Source organism: Periplaneta americana, chromosome 5, assembly GCF_040183065.1.
Source record: "Periplaneta americana isolate PAMFEO1 chromosome 5, P.americana_PAMFEO1_priV1, whole genome shotgun sequence".
NCBI classification, from domain to species: Eukaryota; Metazoa; Arthropoda; class Insecta; order Blattodea; family Blattidae; genus Periplaneta; species Periplaneta americana.
The window spans coordinates 96,429,963-96,441,263 of NC_091121.1; the positions used below are offsets into that span (position 1 = coordinate 96,429,963).

The 11,301-nt window shown below is 34.4% G+C and overlaps 1 protein-coding gene across 4 annotated transcripts in view; it reads left to right on the forward strand.

The window, feature by feature from the left end:
* Positions 1–6,692, forward strand: part of LOC138700016 (aminopeptidase N-like) — a 69,611-nt gene extending 62,919 nt beyond the window's left edge. For 3 of the 4 annotated variants that reach the window (XM_069826301.1, XM_069826297.1, XM_069826299.1), the window contains exons 16-17: positions 2,112–2,193; positions 6,063–6,350. In XM_069826301.1, coding sequence (XP_069682402.1) covers positions 2,112–2,193; positions 6,063–6,215 — 235 coding nt within the window. In that variant the 3' untranslated portion in view covers positions 6,216–6,350. Of the gene's footprint in view, positions 1–2,111; positions 2,194–6,062 lie in introns of all 4 variants that reach the window. The other variant, XM_069826298.1, reaches the window with a different exon arrangement.
* The last annotated feature ends 4,609 nt before the right edge of the window (positions 6,693–11,301 follow it).

Here is an 11,301-nt window from a genome sequence, read left to right on the forward strand (position 1 = left end):
CTAGTATTCTTTGATTTTTGCACACCCACTTTTATAATTTAACTTCTATGTTCATCTGGGGAATAAAATTCCATCTGCACAAAAAAATGACATACCCCTTTACCCGAACACCACAGAATTTACTAATATAATTACCCCATCAAAATCATATACCAATCTTTCTAAAGAATTTGGAATATTTAACAATTTATGTATTACCGACTATAGATCTCCAGAAAATGTAAAAATGTCAAATAATCGTTATATTTTTTTAAATTACAGAGCAGTTCAAAAGTCCCGTTCCATATTGTTGAAAACGTAATTATACCAAAATCAAAAAAAAAAAACTTTAGATATATTACTACTGACACTATAAAATAACATACCGGTATACAGTAAATTTAAACTTGCCTCATTTCCACTTCAAGACAAACTTCTCAAAGCTATATAGTTTTGACATAATGGACAACACAGTTATAAACTATGAATGTCACAGTACTATAACATACAGGGTTATTCACGAGAATATACCGTCACTTAAGGAGCTTATTTCCGAACACATTCTGAGCAAAAAATCTCGTATAAACATTTGTCCTAATCTCAATATTTTCAGAGCTACACTAATTTGAAGTTTGTAAAATGCCATTATTCTTGAGTTTTAAGGGTAAAAAATATTACAAATAAAGAATGAACTATTCAGGAGTATCATTTCTTTAATTAGCTAGTATTTTGTAGCTAAAAATGTGTTGTGAATTCCATAGTTATTCGTACAATTTTTTTTCCGATTTTTAACAACAAAATTACATTTTCTTACGCATTTATCACAACAATTGTTACAAATCACGCCGCTCTTGTAAATTCTTCAAGACTGTACATTAGGATGCATAATTAAACTACAAAGTCGTATGATTTGTAACAATTTTTGTGATAAGTGCGTGGGAATGATGTCATTTTAGTTAAAAATTTAAAAACAAAATCTGTACAAAGCAATTAATAACACATTTTTAGCTTAAGAACACTAGCCAATTAAATAAATGATACTTCTGAATAGTTCATTCTCTATTTGTAATAATTTTTTACCCTTAAAACTAAAAAAGAAAGGTATGTTACTAACAACTTCAAATTAGTGTAAATCTGAAAATATTGAGATCAGGGCAAATGTTTATATGACATTTTTGCTCAGAATGTCTTCGGAAAAAAGCTCGTAAGTGACGGTAAATCCTCGTGAATCACCCTGTATGTTATAAATCATTTCAATTATTTATTGAAATTTAAATATTGCAATGCAATCTATACAACCGTTAACACCTTCAAAAGATTTGTTTATAGTAAAATAAAATTATATAAATCTATTTAAAAAACTAAAAATAAATAAATAAAAATGTAAACTCAATAAAACAAAATTTAGTTCTTTATTTAAATTCGAACATTCGAACACCACCTATACTACAATGGTCATCTCGAAAAAAAGAGTCCACTAATAATTATTTCTAACAAAATCGCTTTTAGAATAACCATAACACACAGGAATAAAAGAAAATTTGGAAACTAAAGATCATGATAATATAAATAGCAATATGAATAATGGCATAAATAACGCGAAAGAAAACAATCTGGAATCAGACAAATTCACAAATGAAGAAAATTAAGCTACAGATTGCATTTAATATTCTGGAATTTTTACGACACAAACTACCAGGGGGGGGGGGGGATAACAAGATCATCCCACATGAATATAGCGAATTATTTCTTAAAGTAGATTAATTATTATTTCAAAATGATAGTAGATATATAACAGATAAATACAAGGAATTATAAAATAAATATGAACAAAAATGGCAACAATACTCTAAGATCATTACCCCTCTTGGTAGCAGGTGGGTTAAGCAACATTGCCTAGTTGTAATGTTAAGACTCAGTCGCTGTTATTTATAGTATGAGGAAAAATACTGCATTCAAAGCACTATAGTTTTCCATTCTACTTTGCATGTAACATGAAGATTTCTAGCGAAAATAAATTAGAACTTTATTTTTAACTGTTAGATAATGACACTGAGGTAGTTCTCAATTTTGCTTCAGTAAGTTTTATAAAATTCGCTTTCTCTAATATTCATTTCTTGTTTTCCATTTAGTTATGGTCCTAAAGCAAGTCAGGTGTCTCGTTACATCACAGTGCTGGCCAACCAGATGTATCGGGAAGACGAACTTAAGGAGGTAGGTACCATATTCTGCAGACGACCACAAAATACTGGCACTAAGAACTATTGCAATTACTAGTAGGCCTATACAGAATTAAGAACATCAAATTTTCATAATTGCACGTCAAAGCCCGCATACTTTAATTTACAATATAGCTCACAACTCATTTCATTGTGTCTTCTCGAAAGTTTTCTCCTAAACTGTGCTTCAACCAATTCATACCCATCTAATCGTAGCCATTGAGGCACAATCGAAATCGGTGGAGGTGGCGACAAACTGTGGTCTTACCTACTCCAAGACTTGCTGACAATCCACTGCTACTGGAGGGTGGCTACTCTTGTAGTTTGGTGGATATTCTCTAAAATAGGTGATCTGACTGAGCGAGGTTTATTTTCAAGACTTACTGTAGATCTCCATAATTGAATCGTTTAAATCAGTTTGATGCTGTCATACTATTTTTATCAGTCTTTCACCTTCCACTTTATCAGTCTTTCACCTTCCGTGCGATACAATACTCACGTATTTGAGGTCTCTATTATCGAAGATGAACATCCATCATGAACATAATTTTACAGAAAAGTTAGTTTTCCGTCTCAACAGAATTTCATTAAAAACTCAGAGTAAGCAAATTTTAAAACAAAGCTCAAGCTCTAAAAATCAGAATTAAACGCTGTACTCCCATATACATTTTTTTTTGTGAAGATTTATGTTAAAAATTCCAACGTCCATTCTTATGTACATTTAATCTTATATCCATATTTTATGACTGTAGCTAAAGATCAAGTATGTTTTTTCATACAAGCTTTCTTAGTATCATATCCTCTTATGCTAACAACGTCATATCAGCAAATCTTACGTACTTTATTCTTCTTCCTCTTATTATCAATCGTCCATATTTTGAAAACATTTCTTCACTAAATCCTCCAAATAGATGTTGAACAAGGTAGATGAAAAGTATGTATCCTTATCGTACTCCTTTTCCTATTACACTTCCCTCTGACATTTCTTCTCCTCTTCCGACTTTGACTCGTTTCATGTAAGATTGCTTAATAGCCTCCTTTCTTTTAGTTTCGCTGCAAAAGGCACGGTGCGCTCTGGCGGCTCATGCAGGTGGTCGTGATATCTACTCCATGATTTGAATTTCAGAATGACGCTGGTACAATAATTATAGCAATTTTAGATAGACTGTACCCATACACATACATAACAAAGTTATATTATTTCCTAGCTTTGTAAATTAGTTTAGTACTGGAAACACAGCCTGAATACACCTTTTCAAGAGACAACAAACATAGCTGCGACACTTATTTATTATTATACTATTTGTTAATATTTCTTATTATATTATGTCTTATTTGAAACATAGAACGCGAGAATTTACAAGTCTTTACACATTAAAGAGTGTTCCTCTGTTCTCAGAAATGTAATAGTCTATATTCGCAAACAGACACAAATTCAAGGAAGTATTTTTCACATTTCACGGCAGATGAAATAAACTTACTTCTAAGCTCTTTTTGTACATGGAGAGCTTTCACACGTCTTTCTTGTATTAAACTCTGACTCAAGTACGTACAGTATACATGGAAGCAAAGAGTATATTTGGAAATTCTGACTTAGGCAACATTACGAACAGTTCGATTCCTGATTTCGCTGGAATCTGAGTGGCGTGCTGTTCTGTAGATTTATCAATTCAAACTATAAACTTTCAGGATCTTCTATCGGCTGTGAGCCAAAAGAATTTCAGAAAAATCTCGATTCCTTGTCAATTGTCACTGTTTCTCCAAACTTACCAGTGAATTCTCCTGTAGGTCTTGAAGTAGGGTATTATGTTTGATAAGAAGATTTTCTTATCATTCTTCAAGATAGTTTATAGTCAAAGTGAAGTTGTCTATGTTCTACATGATACTGCCACATTTCAAATTTATCCATAAATGCTCTTAGCTAGTCGATCATCTGTCGTGCAATTCTGTAACTCGCACGCACAACCTGCTAACGATATTTGATATGTCTCACCTTGTTGATATCCTATTTTTACCTTTAGCTATTCTAAAGCAGATGTAGACAGTATTTCTTTACTAAAACCTTCACTGTGTTTATTTGTAACATAAAATGTCATGCGTAAGGAAGTTAATAGAACATAATACAAGCTTTACCTTCTTTCTTAATAAAAAATCTGGGGATTATATTGTTTTTCACTTAAAACGAGCCGCCACTTACTGCAGACGCGAGCGAACTTGTATACAGACACTACAGTACAGAGTCCGTTCTACCTGCACTGAGGTTGTGTTCACACTTCGAGAGCACGAGTTGCCCACCCATGTTCTAGGTCCACAAATACACACACTTCTTTATTTTTCTCTAGTTACCTCGCCACATCGAAATATAAATATTTTAAATAGCTTAACTTACTGATAATACTTTTAAAGACGAAACATCTACTAACAATAGATGTTTCCATAAAGAACAATATGTGGAAGCCATGACAGTTTTAAAGTCACTTGATCACTTAAGGAAAGCTGTTTGTATGGCCCGCAAGTGCCTACCTTTGACGTAAACTCACTATTCACTTAACCCATATTGGAAAGTACGTATTTTAAATATGAACGTAAACTCTTTACGTCCATTTTTAATGTAAATAAAATCACTATTGCATTCAGAGCAAGAGCAAGATGAAGTTACAATCTCAATTTTGACTCAATGTACAGTGGCCGTAGGTCTATTTGGACTTCAATTTCTCATTCCTTCAGCTGCTGAGTTTACAACCATGCTTTTTTTTTCTTTTCAAAAGAAACTCAGGAGGACTTGAATTTCGTGTTGTACATTTTTAACGAGGAACTGAAAATAATACGTGCTATACCGCAAATAGATATGCAGATAAATGCTTAATAATATTACCAACAACAGACATAAACAAATCGTGTCTGTCGTCTAGTAACTCTAAAGACAAAATGATTAGAACATTTATACGAAAATACTTTGGAGACACCCTAGTAATTATTTTTTACTGATACGTTAAAGTCTCGCCTAATACATAGCGTTCGTACACACAATGTAGATCGATCGGGCGTCGCGCGACCGACACGAAGACCATGCAATACACGGCAAACCGTCTCCCGCACGCCCGGCATCCAGTTCAGTCTCTGTCGGACTAGTTACGTTGACATTCTTGGCGTATTATTCTTCCGATTGTGTTAGTGAAGTATTTAGATTTAGGAGTGGTTGTGTTGACATTAGATTGCGTGATATTCTTCTGATTGTGTTAGTGAAGTGTTTAGATTAGCTTGCTCACATTACACCACAAAAATTTACATTATAGCAAAGTATTTCTATGGTAGAGACTTACCTTAAAAGAGTGATTTCGAAAAGGTAAAAGGATGATTTGCAAGAAAATTTCTTAATTTTGCCGTTCCACATAGCAACACCATACGCAACTTCGTTAAAAGTAATTAGAGAAACGGGTTTAGTATTGAATATTAGCAGCAAAAGACCACTAAGAGTGTACGTACTGAAGATAAATTGGGTGAAAAGGGGGAAAAATTGGAACACACACCACAGAAATCTCTCCGTCTTATCGCGCAAGAAACTTCTGTCTCTAAAATTACAACACATGAAGCCACTAAAATTCTTAAATCCTTACGAGATGTCATATGTGTTGCAACAAAAGGACATCATTTCCAACACCTCTTATAATCAAGATAAGTTTAGTAATAATAGAACTGTTTGAGCGTGCGGGAAGCGGTTTGCCGCGTGTTGCATGTTGCATGGCCTTCGTGCCGGTCGCCCGCCGCCTAATTGACCTACATTATGTAAGCGAATGTTCTGTACTTTCACTTCTATATTAACCTTATAAATGTATTAATGTTTACTGTTACAATCTCTTTCAGTTCATGGACTTCATGAATACCAACGAGAAGTATCTGAAGCTCTCGGCTTTTACGGTGAAGCAGGCGTTGGAGTCCGTTCGCATCAACATTCAGTGGCATAAGAAGCATTACGAGACTTTTGTCACCACACTGATGAACTATGCCACTCAATAATTCCAATTCTGTTCGAAACCTACATTTGTCATTATCTTTGTTTCAACCTTCAGACAGAATACTCGCAGAGTGTTTTCATTCTTGAAAATTCTTACCGATACTGGTAGCTCATGAATATGCATTACATGACATTACTATACTGTAATATTTCAAGTTATTAATGTACACGCAGGGAACACAGTTGCTTCTTTATAATTGAGAAAAGAAAATGCATTCTACGAGTAATAACTAAATTTCGAGTTCCCGAAAAATTGTAAACGAATGTAAATAACTTTATAATAATTTATGAATACGACTTAGGTTTATATAACAAAAAATAAAATAATGTCGATGTCGATACAGGTATATTAGGTAAGAAAGATACTAACTTTGAAACAAAAGAAATGTTCTTTTCACAAAAATCAATCTAATTTATTTGTAAAAATTCTGTCGCTTAGAACTTCCTTGACCAATTAAAATTCTAAATTTCAACATGTTTATAGTCAGCGTTTAATTCTTGTAATTCTTTTATGTTAAGACAGGCATGTCAAGCACGGGAATTTCTAGCTTCTAATCAAGGTGTAACAGTAAAGTAGAATCTCTTAAGCGCATGCCTGCATGCGATTCTGTAAGCGGAAGGTATCTAGAGTCATTGTCAGAATATACAATATTCCCACGCTTGACATTCCTGCATTACGATATCGCTTAATTTTCGTAAAGTTTAGCAAACTATGACGTCACAGTATGGCCGCAATGACATCACAACATGGCGGCAATGGCGTCACAACATGACCGGTGTCAAACAATATTCAATAGTTGAGCAGTTTGGAATTTTTCCATTACCAATTGTCAAAATTATAACATAACGTTTCGAAGAGTGGATCTTTCTTCGTCTTCAGGTGAAGACCTACTGTTTGTAACGATCCTCACAGTAGGTTTTCACCTGAAGACGAAGAAACGTTGTGTTATAATTTTGACAATTAGCAATGGAAAAAGTCCAAACTGCTCAACCATTGAACAATTCACTGTTGTTCTCCCCCCCTCCTTCATCCAGATCAAGTAAACCAATATGACAAGTAAACAAAACTATCATGAAAAGAACAACTACCGGTACACACAATTTCAGGATAATCCACTGTAAAAAAAAGTACCCATCCACTCTTATTTACAATAGGATATCATCAACACAATTTAAAAATTGCCTATTGTAAAAAAAATAACCCAACGCTCTTTTAGAATAGGATATCAACATAATTTCAAGAAAGAACCTATCCGTTCTTACTTACAATCGGTTCATTAGCTGGAGATCGCGAGCGCGTGCATGCCTCCGGAAAATAAATTGTTGCAAACGTATGTATGCAGATCCCACATTTTTAAATGCAGTAGTTTACAGATAATACATCAGAGAACAAGTCTTATAAGCTTTTGCTTTGAAAAAGAAATGATTAAAAAACTAGGCCAAATTTTAAATTTATTTGTGATAGGCCTAAAGTAATAAAAAGTATTTTACTTAGTTTTTCAAATGCGCCAAACCCCAAATCTCAACTAGCCTATATGTAGACACAGGGTTCCAAGTGAGCTTATGTAACAGTGCGCGCATAATTTGCGTAATTTCAAATAGTCATAACTACACAAATAATTAATAATTGTGGAAATAAAACAATACGTGTCTCCTTATTTAATGTCTGGAATTCATGAAAAAATCGACCATTTACGGAAGATCGTGTTTTGCTGTTGGGCGATTTGCTGTGGAATGACTCAATAGAATATCATAAACAATTTCACTATATTATATTGTAAAGAAAACATTCGCTCTTATTTACAATAGGATATCAACACAATTTCATGATATCCCATTTTAAAAGAGAACTCATGAGCTCTAACTTACAATCAGATATCAACACAACACCTAAAAAAATGCGTATATGCAAGGCAGACCAAAACCAGGAAGAAACGAATGCTGACCTGTTTGTAACCCTAGGTATTACCACAGTCTAGTATATACAGTCACGAAGCTCAATACGTAGTAAATATGCATCCATAGATAGCTGCTAACCACTAGAATCGCTATTATCGCCGCATCACAGACAATGCGAAATAGTACCTGCACAGTCTATTGTTCCTAGTACCCTCATAAACTCTAGCTTCGTGTCTCTATATACTAGAATGTGGTATTACGAAAACCCGCTTTCTAACTAACAAGAAGCGTATATGTCAGACATACCAAAACCACAGTCTAATAGATAGTCTAATAGATGTATTAGACTGTGCCAAAACCCTGAACAAACCAAACCCAACCTGTCACCTTATGAAATTAGTTTTATGTCCGTCTACCTATCTACCAAAAAAAAACGCGTAAGTTTATATAGGCCTATGATTCCGATTCCACTGCCACTGCTTCACGTCAGAACATCACAATAACACCTGATTTCTTACTACCCGTGCACAAACACGAATTGCACTAGGAAGTAATGTTACATGCTCTTCCATGTTACCGAATATGTTCATTTTCTTTTTCTATTCCGGGGTTCCCAAAACGTTATTGCCAACTTATTACATGCTTACGTGACAACAGTAATTATGTTGAGACTATTGAGAGGATTGGAGAGACCATATCTCTAAGAAGTTTGGGATTAAACGAAGGAAGGATCTTTGTCCACGTCATTTTTCAATAGCCACAAGTAATACTTTATTTCTTAACATATCACTATAATGTTGTTTATGAAAATCAAGTTGTTGCCTAGACATGGAGACATAGACAGCACTGTTTATAGAAATCTGTGCTGCGCCAATGGACTGTACTGCACTTGTAACGCAGAAGTGCTACACGCAGAAACTACTGTGAATTCATAAGTGAAATATAATACTGCAGAAATGTATACGCCTATATATTCCAAATGTCGTATATTGTAACAAATGTTATGCTCGACCATGCCGAAATGTAGTAATTATACACCTGGTAGCAGTCCTTTAATGCATGTCATTAAAGTACACTTATTCATTAAAGTTCAGGTTTTCGATTATTCTCGGATATGCAATCGAAAGACAACAGGGAAACGTCACGGAGGCTGGAAATCCAATACTGTCGCAGAAGGTTATGTTCTGTTACTATAATAATTAGCGTTAATTGTAAATAATATTCAAATAAATTCAATTTGTCATCTCGTTTTTCAATTCTAAATCAATTTCCAGGTTATATCAAAATTATTTCATGTTATTTTCTGGATTATATCAAGGTCAATGGCATTATTGTTCCAAGGAAAAAATCAATACTTTCGCGTCTGCGCACATCTCACAATTTACGAGCTATCTACAAGGTCACTTCCGCTCTTCAGTTAGATACGAATAAAATGAATAAGCTTACTTCTGAATAATTTCAAGTTAGAAATATGGTCGAGCATAAAAAAATAGTATGAAACTTGCCTATAATTGTAATTAAGACGCTCGTATGAAAATTATGAAACTCGCTTCATAAACAAACATACTCGCATCTTAATTAGGCTACTATCATTATAGGCTCTTTGCATAATGTACTATTAAAACGTCCCCCTCTTTTTGACAGATTTTTTTCTTATTTGCCGATAGGTTTGTACATTTTCGTACTATCCATGGGTTGGATCGTACGACTGCATATGATACCAAATTATCGTACATGTACGATCCAGATCGTACGGTTGGCAACACTGTTAACGTACCAACCATCGTTATGACACGGAGTACTTTTTGGCAAACACACACAACCAATCATTTACTACGTTTCATGCAGTATTCAAATAGATTTGAATACGCTTACCGTGTTAATTACGACCCCCGCCCCGATCCGTGTTTTCATGCAATTTTCATATTCAAAACTATTTGAATACGGAAGCTGAATTTCGAAGGTAATTATGCTGGTTAACATATCACAAATATGTTTGCATATTGATTAACCTTTAGGCCTTGCTTATGAACAATTTTACGTTTTCTAAATGGTACCCATGAGAACTTAATATTCTGGCTGTTAATGTAGAATGGTAATAATGATTTTTTTTGGGAAAATACAAAATATTATATGATACAACACGCCTTTCCTTTGATTGTTCATGCTCTTGGAGTATTGAAATCGTTTTGAATATGATACTCGTTTTCATGCAACTCAATCCATATTGAATATGATCCGAGCCCACTTTTTGGGTTTATCAACCTTGAGACTCAAATCGTTTCGAATTCCCATTTTCATTAAGCATATTCAAATCGATTTGTTATAACATCCGTTCGGTGAAACTTCGATATCTCCCCACATTACACACGGGAGAGAAAACGCACTTAAATCGGTTAAATCTTTTCAAATTCCTCAACTTCACGTCACTTAAGCCCGGTTCCCACGGTGCTTGTTTCTGTGATGGATTCCAAGCTGGGAGAGCTGATGGCTGCTCTGCGTGCTTGTTGGAAATAATGTGCTCTGGTGGCTGCTTTGGTGAATAGCTTGCTGGATTTCGAGATTGGATTGTTTGCTATTTTTCGTGTTGGCTTGCAGGCTGGAACAAAAGATGATATAGTATCACCACAGTCTACTATATACAGTCGCGAAGCTTGAGGTGTTTTTTTGCAAATCTCGTGATAAAGCGCTCCAAGCGGTTAGCAACTAGAAACAATAGACTGTCCATGGTCGACTTTGGACTGTGTCGTATTTCTATCGAGTGCTAGCTCGTTGCGTATTTCACATTGATGCTTGTGAACTGTTCGTTATTGGTTGTAATGAAAATGTTAATGGCTAAAATATAATAATTGGAATAATAATATGGGACAAGGAGGAGACGTTTGTAGTGCTATAAATTGTGGCAACAGTAAGAGAAAGAGGCCAGAGTTATCCTTTGTCCGATTTCCGAAAGATTCAGAAAGGTTCCTGGGTTTCCACAAGAATGCTGCGCAGAAACAAAACTCTTAATTTTGAAGTTCTTTATTACTGTTAGAATACATTATATCCTTAAATTTCACAATGAAATGTTTCAGTCTAACCGAAAGGACATTAGATACCGGTTAAAGTTCTGTCACTTAGGCTGCTAAATTTCCAGAGAAATAAAGGTTAGGTCTACTTTTTTTTTCAGAGGATATATTTTTAATTGTA